The following is an 18,853-nucleotide window of genomic DNA, read 5'->3' on the forward strand; positions in this document are numbered from 1 at the left end:
ATTTTAACCATCAGGAGTATTAAAAGTTGATGTGTTTATTCCCCAACAAAGCAAGAAAATAAAACAAAGCAATACAAAACTAATGTTGAATCCAGTTGTGGCGGTACATGCCTTGAATTCCTGAACTTGGGAGAGTGAGACTAGGCAATCATGAGACCAGACTGTTTCAAAAAGTAGTGCTGAGTTAGGGGTGGAGTGCTTGCCAGCCTGTGCCAGGCTCTGTACTGATGCCATGTACTACAAAATCAACAAACGAACAAAACCTACCTTCAGTGGAAGTTTTGACACCATCTACACTGTTCGCCATTTGTCCTGAAGAATCACAAAAGTATAGCTTCTCACCCGAAGACTTTTCTTCTCCTACTGATCTACTATCTTTTTGTTCATCCAGATCTTTGGTGGAAACCAGTAGCTCCATACTTGAACTTGTAGATCTACTGGATGTACCTGTGTTTCTGAGGCAAGGAGAGTCTTTTCCTGTCACTTTTTTCAAAGGCTTTGCTTTGGCTTGCAAATTTAAGTTTCCAGTGAGTAGCTTGGGTCTTGCTCCTGTAATTTGCCCTTCCTGATTTCTAATTCCTTTTCCATTTAATGAACTTTTTTGTCCAGTTGCTGCCACTGCTGTTGATCTTTCCACACCTTTTTGTGACATGGCTTCTGATTTTGCATTATCATTGCTTTCTACTTTGGGCTTTATTATAGATTTGGGCTTTCCAGAAATATTTTTTTCCCCATTTTTCAGTTCTTTAGTAATCTTAGATGTTACTTTTGTACCATGCTTTTCTTTAAACTCATCATGCTTCGAAGTTTTACTTATACTGTTTCTATTAGCATTTGAGGAATGTCCAGATGCTCCTAATCCATCGGATTTCATTTTTTGATTAGCAGAAAGAGAATTCCAACCCTCTTTTTTATTACTTGCCCTCCAAGATTTGTTTTTTACGACACTAGAATCAGAAACTTGTCTCCTTTGCTACAAAGAAGAAAAAACATTTTGTAAATTGACTGAAGTATTTGATACGTAATATTGTTTCAAAATAAACCAATTTATCAGAGGAAGGAAACAGTGAAGTCCATTGTATGATTTAAAGTATCTTAAAATCTGAATTATCTTTGGTGGTTTTCATATAAACGGTGTATCTGACCTTAATATCCAATTGGATTTGTAATACAACATTAGGTGCTTATTTAAAAGGCTTGTTATTTTAATTTCTAGATCTATGGTTAACACCTAAGTTCAAGATATCTTGAATAAATAACAAAATCCAAGAATTCTTCATGACTTACTCTCAGGATTATGTCATATATCATTTAACATTACAGCACTCCTAAGTCATATAGATAAGAAATTGGGACTAAAAATAGGTATATAACTCATACAAGGTCAATGCTAGTAAGGGATAGGATTAGACCTTGAGCTTCAGAGTTGTTGCCTCAAGGATGTAGTCATAGAAATGGTATACAATTAGGGACATTATGAAGATAGTTACCAAAATTTATTTCTTCAATCCTATCCAAATGTCAGATATTTTATCATTAAAGGTTTAATATCCCTTGAGAAGAGTAGTTCCTTTTGGGTATTTAAAATAAAACTCCTAGAAAACAACACATTACATCTGAAAAATGTGGGTTTTGAAACAAATGATAGTAGTATAGTATTGGCTATCTAGAGGATGTAGAAAAAAAGGAATTTAAAAAACAGCTGAAATAGGAAAAAGAAAGGTAACCAATACCTCATCATTTTTCTACACTCAATTTTGATAAGGTAACAACAAAATATTGAAAGTTGGTAGGAATTTTTAAATGTTAAGATTATATCGTCATTGCTTGTTTTGGTAAATGCTTTTTTTTCTTTATAAAGCTATTAGAAACTGTAGAAGTATAAGCAAGGGTTTTTGAATCTAAAATCCTTGGCACTATGCCTATTATATATGAAGGACTGAAAAAAATGTTAACTTATTAAAACTGTGCATATATTGACATATAGTTCAAAGTCTATTTTCTATATCTGGAAAGATCCTAATGACATTAAGAATTGTGTAAGATAAACTAGTGTGTGTGTGTGTATGCATACAAGTATGTGTATAAAGGCAATAAATGAAACAAATTGAATTTTGGATACAACTGGTATAGTTATAAAGAAATCATTAGATTCTTCTTATGGCTTTGCCTCTGAGGAGTCTGGGATATTTATGCAGTTTTAATATCTTTGGGCCTTAGGTTGTGCCTATCTATAGTGTAGAAAGTGGTCCATACAGCAGTGTTCTAGGATTGTAACGAACACATTTATACCTAAGTTTTTTGTTTTCTTGGTCAAGTCTTAGTTCTCTATTTTTAATACCTAAAGCCATACCAAGCTTTTAGATCTCTTTCCTACCCTTTAAACAGACCCAACCCTGGGTGTCAGTCACTTGTATAATATTAGCTAATAAGGAGGTTTAGATCTGAAAATCAAGGTTCAAAGCTAGGCAAAGTAGACAAATCTACTAAACTCTTATGTTCAATTAATCAGCAAAAAGAAGGAAGTGGAGACCCGACTCAAGTGACAGTATACCAGCTATGAGCAAAAAAAAAAGCTGACTGAATCTTTTATAATTTATCATATCCCAGCGTATTTTAGATCTACTCTTAGGAGAGAACTATAAAGGCACTATGCCTATGTGCCTCTTTATGTTTATATAAAATAATATATATACCTATATATCTATAGACAGAGATAAGTATGATTTTCTAAAGTAGTAATGTGTAATATGCTTAAAAGGGGTTGAGTGGCAGCTTTCACATATTCTATACTTATGCAATTAGAAATTCTATGTGAAATGGAATTCAAAAGTGTTTAGTGTTTTTCAGTCTGTAGGAGGAGTTATGGTGAATATTAGATTTAGTAGATGCTAAGTGTTCTTATGTAGAGCATCTGATGGTACTCAGATACTGTGAAGCACACTCTAGTCCAAGGAGGTTGACTGACACAAGGCCATTTCTCAGATTCTCACATCAGACATTCAGAGCTTGATCTAAATCTTTTCTTTTTTTTTTTTTCTTTTGCCAGTCCTGGGTCTTGAACTTGGGGCCTGGGCATTGTCTCTGAGCTTCTTTTGCTCAAGGCTAGCACTCTACCCCTTGAACCACGGAGCCACTTCTGGTTTTTTCTGTTTATGTGGTACTAAGGAATCAAACTCAGGGCTTCATACGTGCTAGGCCAGCATTCTACCACTAAAAGCTACCTTCCCAGTCTGACCTAAGTCTTAAACCATGAGAACTCTGTTATGGCATGGGCTACATCAATTTCTGTCCAGTGGACACTAAGGAAAAAAGAGAATTCTGTACACATTCTAAACTGAAAGTCTCAGTGTTACCTCAATATTATCAGTGGAATGCACAGAAGTTAGTATAATTTTCTATTTCAAACATATTTTGATTACATGAACCTATATTATAACAAAAAATAGCCACAATATATTAATAACCACAATAATTAAAGTTAATAATCATTAATAACATTATGGGGAAGAAAATTAAAGTTTCAGGTTATAATAAGTATATCGTGTAAGTGTGTGTGTGTCTGCAAGTGTTTAAAAAAATAATGAAATTTACCATCTTAATATTTTTAAGCACAGGCGAAGTACTATTATCTATATTAAATTGTTATACAACAGATCCCTAGTTTTTTTTTCCTGTTGCAAAACAAACTATCATCCCCTTAACACAACTCCCCTTATGATGCTCCACCTTCTGCCCCTGGTCCCAGGCAATCACCTTTCTACTTTCTGTTTTTAAGACTGTAATTACTTTAGATACCTTATGTAAGCAGTTCTTAAAGTACAACTGTATTTAGTGCTAACTATCTTTATTCATACCCCTAAAAAATTATGTGAATTAAAATGCTGAATAGAGAAAACTGGAACAAGTAAAATCTTCTTTTGTAAGAAGTAGGTTAATTAGAAAAATAGACATTGAATTAGGTCTAGAATTCTAAACAATTTCTAATGTACTGGAAGAATTCCAATATATTACTTGCCAAAAAGGTTTTCAAGGAAATGAAAAAGGTAGACATGTCTCATGACAGCTGGATAAAAATATTCACAGCATGTAAAACTTATATGAAATGTTCATTTGGTTAAAAAGAACACTCAGAATTATTTCCACTTACAAACAGCTTTAATGAAAACATTTAAAAATTATTTTGACATACAAAATAATAAAGTTGACATTGTTTGGTGCCTTTTTCATCCATACCTATATATTTTTGAAAGTTTACCTGAGAGCTAGTGAATATAGGCTTTTTGCCAAGTCTTCGATCATCACCTTTGTCAAATGCAGCTGCAGAACAAAAAACAAAAACAGCAATTCATTTTATATGAAGCATTATTATTAGTATAGAAGTACAGGAAAAATAAAATGCTAGCAGAAAAAAATTGTATTTGTAGGAAATAACAAAAAACTTGAAACCAACTTTGTATATGAGCATGATTAACTATTACATTTAAAATTTTTTTTAAATCTCATTTTCATCTTTTTTTGGCTTCTAAAACTTTGTTTTTAAAATTAGTGAATAAAAAAATGGTAAAATCTCACACTGAAGATTCTATTTTAAAAGAAACCCAGACTGTTGTCAAGTTGTGAATTTTTAGATAATTGCTTTTAGTTTTCCAAATTTCAAAAAATTATACATTATGACAAATGTTTTATAAACAATTAAATGAAGTAATATTGTCCTAAAATATAAAATTCTCTGTTGAAACTAAAAGTTTTTTTGGCTTTGGAGAAATATCATGGAATATGAGAAAAGAAAAAAATAAAGTTATACTAAAAAATAACTCAAGAATTAATTTTCAAACTTGTATCATTCTTAAATGAAATAAAAGTCACTGTGTAAGTTTAGGTCTGGAAAATGCTGAAAAATTAGTGTTTATGCTTTTAGAGTAATAATCTTAAATTTAAATGGTATCAGAAAGTATACAGGAATAGTGGTATAGGGGCTATATAGTTTAGTTAATATATTTCTTTTTTTTGAAGATTATGGGGCTTTAAGACATACTTTGAAAAAGTATATATACTAAAAGTATATATACTAAAAATATATCTCTATATATTAAAATTTTTATTTTTTTATTAAAATAATTTATGTAAAATACTTTAAATTATCGGTAACTCTATCATGTTTCTTCTACAATGTCTATTCTGTAAATATGTGCTGTAAGACGAAGCAAAATCCTCGAAATGGCATTTGTAAAAACTGATTTGCAGTAAGCAAATGACTCTACTTAATAACACACAGGAATCAAGAAATTTTCCAAAAGGTCAGTAGTAACTCAATAAGAATATAAGCGATGTTACAACAAAGACAACCCAGAAACATTCCTTTTCCTTGATTTTCATTGTAATTATGTAACAGTATTCATTATTATTCACATACTTAAGATTTAAAAATATTATTACAGTGTTGTAATACATTGAAAAGTTCTTTGGGATAACTAGTTCTATTACCAATGGCATTTTGTTTAGGTATGTCTATGTGTATGTGTATATATATATTTTTTAATTAGTACTTTGAAGATTTAAATATCATTGTCTGAAATTCAACTTAGCTATGAGATCCTCTAAAATAGAGAAAAACAAAATTTGCTACTAATCAGGAGGGTGAAGGACACCTACTCAAGGAATGTTCATCTTATTTCTTCATATTGTACAGATTTGGTAGTAAGGATAAACTAGATAAAAATCAGCACAGAAAAAGTCACAAGGAAAAAATTCAAATTTCTAAATATCTCATGAGTTTTTAATTTGCAAGATAATAAAAACTTCTTTGTAAAGTGTTCTTCAAATTATGTCTATTTGTACCATCATGCTATAAATAGCAAGACAGGGCAGGTCACATTCTAAATCATTTAATATACCTATGCATTATCAAGAAAATATTTTATCAAAGACAGATTCCACTTTTCAAAGTATTAAAATGTTTGTTTCATAAAATATTGTCACAGCTTAAGTGTTTTTAAAAGTATACTTGTTCAATATGCTGGTGTTATTGCTTAAGACATTTACCTGCTTTAACCCCCAAATAGTCATGAAGCCATTTTTGGTTCCACCCTGAATTTCTTATAGTAGTATTTTAAAATAAGTATATATTCTGATCAATATACATCTTTTGTTTAATGCTAATGTTTCAAATGGTATCCATTAAATGTACAGACCACTGTGCAGCTCCTGAGGGACACTCCGCAATAGCACACACCACATCACCGAACCAATCAATTGTGAAATAAAGCCATCTAATTTAGGCAAAACCACAAGAAAGGGTATCTTATGAAAAAAAAGGAAGATCTTAGTGGCAAAATGTATTTTAAAAGAGGGATGAAAGTATGTTCAGTAATCTCTTCTACATGAATTATATCCTTTTATACTTCTAACCTCTTCACAAGAATGCTTTTAAGCAAATTTGGCTGCTACAGTAGGACAAAAAATTGATACATACAAAGAGAATGAGTTTCATTTTCTAAAAGCAGCAAAAAAGCATAATTTACTGAAACTGTCTAACATACTATCACTAGTTTTGGTTAGCATCCTAATATTGAACAGAAGCACAAATATTAATCTAACCACTATTCAGAATGTCCTCAAAATATCTTCCATACAAAGACTGTAATATGATAATTTAAAAAATTCAAGGCTAACATACCTGCTTTGATTTTCTGTTGATCATCTGTGCTCATCAGTTTCCAGCTTTCTGTGTGACGAACAGCATAGAAAGACTGAACCAGGAAGATCCACAGCTTATCACGCAGAGCTTGGATCGTGCACGTAAAACCCTGTGTTCAAGCAACAAATCAGCAGCTGGTGTGAGCCACATTGTCATAGCAACCAGTCATTATTCCTTTCCGAATCTACTTACTCCTAAGCCAGATCAATGATGTCATCACTTAGATTTTTAAGATCGTTGGGTACATGTTATTTATGAAAGCTTACTCATTAATAGAATTTAATAGTGAACATGAAGCTAAATCTGAACAGCTGAACATTTTTAAAGCATCAGAAGCCTTTATATAGATACCTTCCACAGTCTTTCCAAATCAACTATGACATTACAAGGTCAAATACTCTATACTAGTGTAATAAATATGTTGAAATATTTTATTACTCTTGAATAAGTTAATAAATATGCTAAACTATTTTATCATTCTTATCTAAAAATGCCAATAATTTGCAATTAGCTTACTGTCATTAACTGCATTTTAAAATAAGAAATACTTATAATTTGCTTTTTCCTAGTCTAATTTTAAAATAGGATTTTAAAGAGAAAGGAAATTAAGAACATATAAGAACATAATTAATATTTTTTGAAATATTCATTTCATAACTATAAATTAAGTATAGTAACTAGAAATACTCGTTACATCTTGCCAAAAAATATTGCTGAGTACCAAACTATGTTTAGAATTAAATAGCCAAACTGCCAAATTCTAAACTTTTATAAGAATTTCATTTGGAAATGAATAGACTATAAATAATTTTTCTATTATGAAAATTCCAAACATCTTCAGGGTAAGGATAAAGAGGGGAAAATGAAGAAAGGGGTAACATTGACCAACCAGCACTATACTCAAAACCTGACTTATGGAATTGTAACTCCTTTGTATAACTTTTTTTGGGGGGGGGTCTGGTCATGGGGCCTGAACTCTGGGCATGGGCGCTGTCCCTCAGCTCTTCAGCTCAAGGCTAGCGCTCTACCACTTGAGCCACAGCGCCACTTCTGGCTTTTTTCTTTTTGCTTATGTGGTGTTGAGGAATCGTACCCAGGGCCTCACGCATGCAAGGCAAGCGCTCTACCACTGAGGCACCTTCCCAGCCCTGTACAACTTCTTAACAACAACAATAATAATATAATTTTTTTTAAAAGAAAATTGCAAAAACACACAGAAGTAGAGAAGATAATCAACCCCAGGTATCTACTGCCTAGCGCTTCATTGACTCATACAATATTTAAAACACACAAGTAGCTGGGTGCCAGTGCCTCACACCTGTAATCCTAGCTACTCAGGAGGCTGATATCTGAGGATCATGGTTCAAAGTCAGCCCAGGCAGGAAAAGTCCGTGAGACTGATCTCCAATAAACCACTTGGAAAACCTGAAATGGTGCTGTGGGTCAAGTGGTAGAGCACTTGCTTTGAGCTGAAGAGCTGAGGGGCAGCACTCAGGCCCAGAGTTCAAGCCCTACGACCGACAAAAGAAAAAGAAAAAGAAAAAAGAAAAAAAAACCCACACAAGTAATTTAAAATCTCTAAACACTTCCAATATTACATTATTTTAATGAACTATATTACATTTAGTACCATTTCTTGTGTATTTTCAGAGTTCAGTAATGTTTCCAGAGCCATAAAAAGAGAGCAACTATTTTCAGTGGTAATATTTTCTTCAATTGCTTTTAAAATTTTGTCCAACAAATCAGCTGTGCTGCTCATCGCTTGTGACTGCAAAACATACATAGTGATTTTCAGTAGAAACATGAAAATATATGTAAGAAATATGAAAGCCTAGCATGAAAGCAGAATAACCATCTTAACTGACTATATGAGTTCAACACCAGAAATCATAGGTGCCTTTTCCTATTCCTTTGTTAAAAAAATCTGCATATTATATATCCTACATGCATATTGTTTTTAAGAGACAACACAGTTCTAGTATCAGAAATATGCAGTAAGAATTCTTTATGCAATGACTACTTCTAGAGAAGGTAGCTGCTAAGTCAGAGAGGAAATTCTGCAGGGACCATAATTGTATTACTGATCAAAACAATATCATGGGTAGAGGTGTAGCAAAGCAAGCATATGCTCTGGGTTTAATCTAAAGGGAAAGAAAAATCTATGATTCTGATTTCTAAAATGTGGCTCTGGTGACTGACAGAGCTGGCTAGTGTCACGGTATGCCTTGCCAGTGGACTCAAACCTGTCCTTCCTGCCTGCCTTGTGTTGCGAGCCCACATCCTGTCCATCATGCTAACTCTGCCATCTGCTATGGAATTTATTTAAATCACACTAATTTAATCAAAGGCAACCTGCACTTAAAAATCTCTTACATAATTAAAATTAGAAAACAAAGAAAGGATTAAATAAAGGATGAAATTTTAGATATAGTACCTGTAGGAAAAGAGTGAAATTTTCACTCTGAATGATGCTGGGGAAGTTTTCTACAATAAAGGCAATGCACTGTTCTTGGAGCTGAGATGCCATGGCCAATGCAGCTTCTGTCCATTTTACTCTGGGTAAACTGAGGATCAGCTTATCACTTTCCATCAGAAGAAAAGCGGCATTCTTATCACTCTAGAATTTTAAAAAAATATACAGGAATTTTAAAAAAATGGAATTAAAAACAAAAAGGTTAGGTGGAATTACTGCTTATAACAAAAAAAGTTTCAGGGGGCTGGGAAGTTGGCTCAGTGGTAGAGAGCTTGCCTTGCATGCCTGAGGCCCTGGGTTCGATTCCTCAGCACCACATAAGCAAAAAGAAAAAAGCCGGAAGTGTCGCTGTGGCTCAAGTGGTAGAGTGCTAGCCTTGAGCTGAAGAGCTGAGGGACAGTGCCCAGGCCCAGAGTTCAGACCCCACAACCGGACCCAAAAACAAAACAAAACAAAAAAAAAAGTTTCAGGTCCACTCTCCCTCCCACCATGACTCGCTTCAATCAGATAGATACTATCATTGTAACTTTAATTAAAATATTCATTCGTTCACTCATTCATTCAAAATTAATCAAAAGGGCAAATTTTGAACTAGAAAAACCAACTCTGAAAGGTAGCTAAATAAACCTGAGAATAAAATTTAGAACTACAAAGAAAACAAAATTGACTTCTCTGAGATTATCATTACTGAGTTCATTTGTGTGCAGAGTCAGGTGTAGAGGTTCATGCCTGTTATCCCAGCATTCAGGAAGATTGTGAGTTTGAGAAAGCCTGGGCTCTACCTGAGTTCTAGGCCAGCCTTGATGACAGAGGGAAACCTTTTTACAAACAAATAAAGTATATGTCTATAGAGATAATCTATAACTATAGGTCTATACTGATTTGGCAGGAGTTCTTTTATAATCATAAAATATATGTCCTTAAGTGAAAAATTCAGAAAGGCTAAAAATTACTTATTCTTTCTCTTTTCTAATTTGTAAAGATTCTATTTGTTATATTTTTTCATTTAGTGATGATTCATTTTATGCCACAGAATATATATTCACAAGTACTAATTTCTATGAAAAGTGGAATGACATCTCACAAATCCAAGGAACAGGGAAAAATGGCAAATATGACGCATCTTGTTGGTGTTGGGTTTCTAGTTCTTAAAACAATGCTTAGAAAACATTAATTTATTACCTTACAGACTACAGGAGATTAAAACAACAACATGGCCAAAAAGTCTTTGCAGCTCCATTCACCAAGAGGTATACTCTATTTCCTCACGCCTTGAATATGGACTGATCTTTTCATTTGTTTTAATGGTGAAGTGCAAGTTTCAGAGCCTAAGTCTCAAGAAATCTTGCAGCTTCTGCCTCTATCCTCAGAATCCTGGAACCACTAGGAAAAGCCTTTTAAGAAAAAAGCTTGGAAAGAAAGATTGTGTGAGTTGGATATGGTGGCTTTTTAATCCCAGCTGTTTGGAAGGCAGAGTAGATTATGATTCTAGGTCATTCTGGTCCAGAAGTTAGCAAGATCCCATCTCAATAAGTAGGGCATGGTAGTTCACATCTGTAATCCCAGCTATGTAGGAGGAACAGGTAGGAGAATCATTTTTTTAATTGAAAAGGTGATGATCTGGGGGTTACAGTTACATAGGTAAGGCAATAAGTACATTTGATTTTAATCACTGTTACCCCATCCTTTATCTCCCACTAGGAGGATCATTATCTGGGCAAAAATGCAAGATCTCAGTTGAAAAATAACTAGGGCAAAAAAGGGTAGTATTATCATTCAAATGCTAGAGTGCCTGCCTAGCAAGTAAAAGGCCTTAAGTTCAAATTTCAATACTTAAAAACAAACAAACAGAAGGAAAGAAAGGAGTAGAAAAGTAAAGGAGAAGAAGGGAAAGAAGAGAACAGAAAACAAAGCTTTGAGCCTACCCACAAGAGGAACTTGATCTTGCCACAAGCAAGATCAGCAGAAGAATCATCCAATCAAGCCACAGAATATAAGAGATAACAAATCCTAGTTTTAAGCCTTTTAGTTGTGAGATAGGTTTAACATATAGCAATGGGAATGAAAGAAAGACTTAGCACTGACTGTAAGAGATGGGCTTTCCACACCTTCTCAATCTATAGTATGTCTTCCCTGATCCCACACCTACACCAGATTCCTTTGTCTCAAAGAACTGGTCCTTTTTTTTAAAGTGCTTAAATCATTTGCAGTTATTCAAACATGAACACATGATTAATGTCTGTCTCCCTCACTATGCTGTATGTTCAATGAGTGTGAAACCATGTCTGGTCTCCCCAGGGCCTAGTAAGGAACTAGGTCATAGTAAACACTCAGGTAGTCTCACTGGTCCTTTAACATAGAGACTAAGGATGTAAGTGGATTTCTAAGATAACTTAAGTTTAATCCTGGAACATTAAAACCTTAACATTTTTACATTCTTAGCAAGAATTTTTTTTTTTTTTTTTGTCGGTCGGGGGGGCTTTGGGCGCTGTCCCTGCACTCTACCGCTTGAGCCATAGAAACACTTGCAGTTTTCTAGGGGTTTATTGGAGATAAGAATCTCACAAACTTTCCTGCCCGGGCTGGCTTTGAACCGCAGTCCTCAGCTCTCAGCCTCCTGAGTAGCTAGGATTACAGGCGTGAGCCACCGGCGCCCAGCTTAGCAAGAATTTTTTAAAATGCGTAATGTATTTCCATTGCTTTAACAGAGAAAAGAACATACTTTGCCATTATTTGAGGTTTTTGTTGTGCTGCTGTGTTTGCTAGTACTGGGGCTTGAATTCAGGTCCTTGTGCTCACTTGGCTTGCTTGACTGGTGGTCTACAACTTGAGGCATGCTTCAAGTCTGTTTTTGTTGATTATTTTTGGAGATAAGAATCTGTGGACATTTTTTTTCCTCAGGCTGGCTTTGAATTTTGATTATCCAGTTCTCAGCCTCTTAAGTAGCTAGGTTTACAGGCATAAACATCCAGCTCAAGTCTTTTATTTTTTTAGTACTATAATCTTTCCTCCTATAGTGACTTTCTGAGTAATAGTGCAATTACTAAGAATCTTAGGCAGTAAGCCCAATTTATTCCACTATAGGCATTATTCTGATTGTGGAACCAAATGCAGGGTATGCAAATCAATTTGGCAGATAGCAGTAGTGCTTACTATATGCATAATGCCATGTGCTCTAACAGTAATTTTTTACAGTAGAGATACAGAGTACAGTTTATAATATAGCTTAGAATTTCTTAGAAAACTAAAATACAGATACAATTAAATGATAATATAAATAATATTTTTCATAATGATTTGAACATATGACAAATATTAAATGTCAGAGTATCTTGAATTTCAAAGAAGAAATAAAATATACTTCTAGGCCAGGGGTAATACTAGGAAAAGTCCTTCTTTTTGTCCCATACTAACCAATTTCAAGTCAGTATTATTTTTCTTTATCCTTCCAGAATGATTTTGTACAACACACATACAATCACATGTACATGCGTGGGCACGCGCACATGCACACACGCATACACGCACGCCCACACACACTGTGTTCCCTTATTTAATTCAAATGGAGACAGCATACCATACATTCTACTTTGTCTTTTACACTTAGCATACATCTTAAAATTTTTTCTTGTCAATGTATGGAGAGCCCTTTTACTATCTTGGGATTTCATTTTTGTGAGAGACTGGGTATCAATATGTAGCCTATGATATTTTTGATAGTGAAATTACCATATAGAGGGGTTACAACTAATGGGCAAGATAATGAGTACATTTCTTATCAAGCATTGTTGCATCCGCCTATAATATTCTTGAATTCATGATGTAACCCAGATGTTATCCTCCTTCCTTCCTCTCCTTCTGAGTGCTGGGATTATAGGTATGCAATACCACTTCTGGTCCTGTTATTGTATTAATAGCTATTTAATAGTCCATAATATAGATACATCATTTAATTAGTTCTTGATTGTTTCCAATGTTTTGTTGTTATACTAACAAATTACCTTGTGTAAACATTTTACATATATATGTATTTTATCTATAGAGTTAATGGGTTAACACTGTATTTCTTAGCATGGGTTCTACAGAAAAACTGAAAGGGAGAAATAGGTTTGTCCATAGATAGCTTATTTTAGGGGATTCAAGGCCCAGGGAGAAAAAAACAGGGAAGGGAAGAAAGTGAGGCTACAGGTATGTTTTCTAGCTTCTTATATTCAAAGTGTGCATGCAGTACTAGCATCAGTCATAGCCTGTTACAAATCTGGGCTCCGTGGGTCATCATTTCAGTTACTGAGTTTAAATCTGTATTTAAACACAATTGCTAAGTGGTTTATATATACATCAGTTTGAGAAACACTGACAGAGTATTCACTGCCTGGGAGTTAGTCTTGTGTAGGACTCCCTTATGATGAATATGGAGGATGAACTTTGAATTAACCATTCAAGAGACAAAGAAGAAACATTTAACCACTGGTTCCCATCTCCCTTGGTCAAAACTTACCCTCTGGAGTGTCAACTCCCTTTCATTGCCAGGATTACAAGGTTCAGCATGGCTATGCTGGAGATATAGCTATTGACAGAGTGCTTGCCTTGCATGTATGAGCCCTGGATTCAATCTTAGCATTGCAAACAAGCAAGCAAACTAAGTAAAGAACTGTTGAGATGTAGGTATCTCATGTGGGCCAGCTCTGACACCACAGAATAGGAAGTGAGAAAGAATATGAAATAGCTGAGCAACAGTGCTATCAGATCACACCTGTGTTCAGCTAGATTGCTACAGCAATGATCAGAGTATAAATATGGGCCAAGAAGATATGAACTAAGATACCATGGTAGCCAAATACTGCCAACGTATGTTCAATGCAGCACTGTTTTAAAAATGGCAGATTCAGATTCTTCCCTATCAGTCTGGAGACATGTATTTAGTTGTTCAAAGTCAGTACTAAAAAAGAAAGAACGAAAGAAAGAGTTCTGAAACTCGTTTCAGTTATATATATTATCAGATGGGCTATAATGGGAAAAAAACCCCACTTAGTTTTAGCCAGTCAAAAAAGTTTGGAAAACAGAGCAAAAGCCACATTAACTCATGCTCTCCCAGGAATTAATTAATACATTTCTGTACATCACACAATATAGAACCAATTTCCTTATTTTTACCATTTTGAAAGGTAGAAAATGGTAGGATGCTATAGTTTCAATGTCCATTTCTTTCTTTTTTTTTTTATTGTGAAAATACCATACAGAGGGGTTACAATTACATGGGCCAGGTAATGAGTACATTTCTTATCAAGCATTGTTGCCTTCTGTTTCCCCTTCCTATCCCTTCCCATCTCCCTGCCCCCCCCAACCCCGCCCTCAATGACCATTTCTTAAATGAAGTACAGAGTCTACTATTCATATGAAAAGATACTGAATTTCTTTTGTGACCTTTTAATTCTATACTAGGTTTAGCTTTCCATTAAAAAAAATCAATCTGTAGAAACTCTGTTAGAATTTATACTATAAATGTATGAACTATATATAACTTGTTTTTTCTGACAGTGCTTAAGATCTTTTTAAAAAAAGAATACTCTTTTAGCTGAGCACCAGTGGCTCATATCTATAATCTTAGCTACTCTTGAGGCCAAGATCTGAGGATCATGGTTTGAAGCCAGTCCAGGCAGAAAAGTCCCCATAAGACTCTTATCTCCAATTACCCATACAAAAACCAGAAGTGAAGCTATTGCTCAAAGTGGTAGAGCACCTGCCTTGAGCAAAAGAGCTCAGAGACAGCGCCCAGACCCTGAGTTCAAGCCCTACAACTAGAAAAAAAAACAAAAAACAAAAATCCAACTCTTTTTAGGGCATTTTTACTATGTAGAGATGGTATGTTTTTATGTAATCAAATTTCCTTTGTTGCTTCTGAATTTTGTAGCTCCATTCTGTGCAAGATTACAAAGTAATGACACTATATATTATAGGATTTTAATTGCTGAATTTTTAACATTCAAATATCTGACTTATTTGGAATATATCCCTACTATGACATATGAGGTGTGAATTCAACTTGAATTTTTTCCAGCTGCCTTCCATTATCCTAACATTATATATTATAATTCATACTATTTCTTAATACTTGTGATATCAAGTTAGTCAAATAGGCATTTATCCTTTAGCCTTAAAACTAGTAACTGAGCATGTATGTGTATATATATATATATATATATATATGTATATGTATATATATATATATATATTCACACATATATCAGCTTAATTTGGCTCAACAGGGCAAAAATTTGTATATTTTTAAAGGATTTAAACAGTTTAAGAACAAGAAAATAGTTAAACCATGACTTGAAATGTTACAAATGAATTCATTATAAAGCTGGTAGGGAAATCTGAGATATCTCTTACTACAAGTCCAGCTCCCAGTTTCTGTCCTGGGACACAAAGAGTTGGAGCTTACCAAAAACATCTTAATTTTTCTAGATCATTCCCAGAGGACTGGCTTTGTCTTGCTTGTCTTGGGGTAGTAATAAAACCCCAGAATAATGCAGTTATGCTTGAGGATTACTGAGAAAAGAGAAGGTGGTTTGGGCTGGGAATCAGTCTCTTACCTTAGCATAGCACAAAGTGCTAGTATCTCTAGCTGAGCTGGTTGGCAAAGGTCTTCTCCAGCAGAAGGCCAGTACAAAAAGCCTGGCTGTTCTGTCTAATATGCAGGGAAAAAAATGTGGGTGTGTGCAACACATGGCAAGGAAAATGAAGAGTCAAAGAGATAAGCTTCAAACAAAAGAATAAGAAGGCAAGGACAGAAGCCAACTCACGTGAAATGACTACAAGCATACCTCAGAGAAGAGTTTAGTTCCAGACTGTCACAATGTTGTGCAATGACTTACAGTAGTGCAAGTCACATGAAATTTTTCATTGTGTAGAGCACACAGAAGTTATTTATACTGTACTGCAGATTATTAAGTGTGCAACAGCATTATGCCTAAAGAAATGTAAACAACTTAATTAAAAACACTTTATGGATAGGGGACCAAGATGGCGACGGGGCAGTAGGGAAACGCCACAGCTCTCTCCAACCAAAAAGAGAGTTCGAGTTCCAACCTTTAATCTCCCCAAGAGACCGACAACAACAAAAAGACGAACACTCAGAGAAAAACCAGAGGTGGAAAATAACAAAAAAAAGAAAGAGAGGAAAAGAAGAATTTCAGAACAGAGAAGAGCGAAGACCCCTCCCCCAACCTTTACTGGCCGCGCGGCAGTGCGCCAAGCCGCCGGCCAGCCGGCCCGGCGGGGGCTGCCGGAGCCACAGAGACACAGGGGGCTGCTTGCAGATCACCAGGTACCGGATTGCAGAACAGCGGATCGCCAGGAACAGAGAAACCTACCAGCCGGGAGTCTCCAGGAGGATCCCACCCAACACATCACTCTCCACCGGAGAGGAGAGGCTCCATCCCGCCAAAGCCGCCCGGCACCAGCAGCGCCACAAAGGGACCTGCCCGCAGACCACCCGCCCAATCGCGATTGCAACGACCCGGCGGGGGGCCGCCCAACTCAGCCCGCAACCACCCCAACTGAACTCGGACTGCAACAACAACTGACGGACTGCAACAACAACTGACGACCTACAGGGTGAGTACCCATCAGGGGACAGGGAATCCATCAAGGGAGACCAGAGCTGGAGGGAATCCCCAGACCCTGACCTAGACTCCCTACCCCAACACCCGGACCACAGGACCCACTAAAACTGGGAACTGTTCGAGAGCTCCACCAGCCGGTGGAGCACACTCTGCTGGCCAGGCCAGAGCAAGAGCGCCCCTGGAAGGGAGCTTAAATGCTCAAGCCAGGAACAGTGCCCCTGGGTCAAGACTACCAACAGTAGAAGAAATTTGAACTGTGTCCTCCAGGCTGCATAACCAAGGTGGTATACACATTAGCACAGGCCTAACGAGCGCGCTCCAGGCTGGGGCCGGAACCAGGCCAGGGGACTGGCGCCTGAACAAAGCAAAAAGGGTCAGAAGTGGGGCTGTGGCTCAAATGGTAGGGTGCCAGCCCTGAGCTGAAGAGCTGAGGGACAGCACCCAAACCTAGAGTTCAAGCCCACAACCAGCCCAAAACAAACAAACAAAAACACAGCAGGAGCCCATAGCAGACTCCAGTATTTGGGAGAATGCATCCAGAGCATCTGATCTTCCCAAGAGCACCCGCAGGAGCAAACACAAGCAGTCTAGGCTGCTCAACCCTTCCAAAGGCGGGAATTGCTACAGCAGAGAGCTGAGAATCCTAAGTGAATAGCAGCTGGAAATAGGCTCCCAACAGAATCCAGATCAGGCACAGACTCTCTCTACCAATACAGAATCAGCAACCAAGCAAAGACAGACACACCAAAACAAGATTGAAGAGCAGTCTCCTGAACCCCCATGCGAAAATCACAGAGAAAAATCACAAGGTTTACCACTACCCAGGACAGCAAGCTCACCTCAAAAGCCAGCAGCCACGCAGGGGAGAGCCCCAGTGGGAGCAAAGCAGGAATGGAAGACAAAAACTACATCCAAGGGTTGCTGGAGGCAATGACTCAAGAAATAAAGCGAGAAATGGATCAGAAATTGAAAGAGCACAAGGATGAACTATCAAAAGATATACAGGATATCAAACAAAAATTGGATGCAAAAATAGAAGCTGCACAAACCTCAGTAAGAAGTGAGATAAACGCCAAATTAGAGGTAATGCATACTGATATCACCTCATTGAGAGGTGAGATCAGTACTCTGAGAACCAACATTGAATCCATAAAGGGATCCATTTCCACCATGCAAACCACAATAGAAGCCACGGTCAACAGAGTGAATGAAATGGAAGGTAGAGTGTCAGATACAGAAGACAGAATACACCAACTGGACCAAAAAGTGACAGATATGGAAAAATCACTCAAATTAAACCAAAGGGAAATTCAAGAGCAAGCAGATAATGCTAAAAAATTTAACCTTCGCATAATCGGAGTGGACGAAGGTGAGGAATTCCAGAGCAAGGGAATGCAACACCTATTTAACAAGATAGTCAATGAAAATTTTCCCCACCTCAAAAACGACCATCTTAACTACATCACAAAAGCTTATCGAACACCCAACAAGCAAGATCCCAGGAGAAACACTTCTAGGCACATAATAGTAACAATGATGGATCTGAATAATAAGGAAACAATCCTGCATGCAGCAAAAATGAAGAAGGAGCTATACTACAACGGGAAAAAAATTAGAATCACTGCAGATCTCTCCACACAAACAATGAATGCAAGAAAAGCCTGGGAAAGCACCATACGAGCCCTGAGAGCCAATAACTGCCAACCCAGACTGATATACCCGGCAAAGCTAGCATTCACATTCGATGGAGAACTGAAAACTTTTAATAGCAAAGAAAAACTAAATGAATACATAAACATTAAGCCAGCATTACAAAGAATTCTAAGAGGGGGGACACAACCTGAAGAAAGCAACCAGGAACTGGGACCTGCCCCAAACAGGCATTACTCAAAGTCTAACTGAGCAAGCACAGGAGGAAAGGAAAGAAGAAAAACTTAGGAAAACGGAATGGCAGGGACAACAATGCATCTCTCTATACTTTCTCTTAATATAAATGGGCTGAATTCGCCAATTAAAAGAAAACGAACTGAGGACTGGATCAGAAAACAAGAC

General features: G+C 36.3%; 1 protein-coding gene across 4 annotated transcripts in view; it reads right to left on the reverse strand.

The window, feature by feature from the left end:
- The window catches only part of Btbd8 (BTB domain containing 8), an 80,993-nt gene that overhangs the window by 8,368 nt on the left and 53,772 nt on the right, over window positions 1-18,853 (reverse strand). For all 4 annotated transcript variants that reach the window (XM_042681756.1, XM_042681764.1, XM_042681746.1 and 1 more), the window contains exons 10-14: window positions 9,135-9,317; window positions 8,331-8,468; window positions 6,680-6,809; window positions 4,259-4,320; window positions 268-973 (exon numbers count right to left, since the gene is read on the reverse strand). In XM_042681756.1, the coding sequence (XP_042537690.1) occupies window positions 268-973; window positions 4,259-4,320; window positions 6,680-6,809; window positions 8,331-8,468; window positions 9,135-9,317 (1,219 nt within the window). The remainder of the gene's footprint in view (window positions 1-267; window positions 974-4,258; window positions 4,321-6,679; window positions 6,810-8,330; window positions 8,469-9,134; window positions 9,318-18,853) is intronic.

The sequence above is a fragment of the Dipodomys spectabilis genome, unplaced genomic scaffold, assembly GCF_019054845.1.
Source record: "Dipodomys spectabilis isolate Male_0828 unplaced genomic scaffold, ASM1905484v1 ptg000002l, whole genome shotgun sequence".
Lineage (NCBI taxonomy): Eukaryota > Metazoa > Chordata > Mammalia > Rodentia > Heteromyidae > Dipodomys > Dipodomys spectabilis.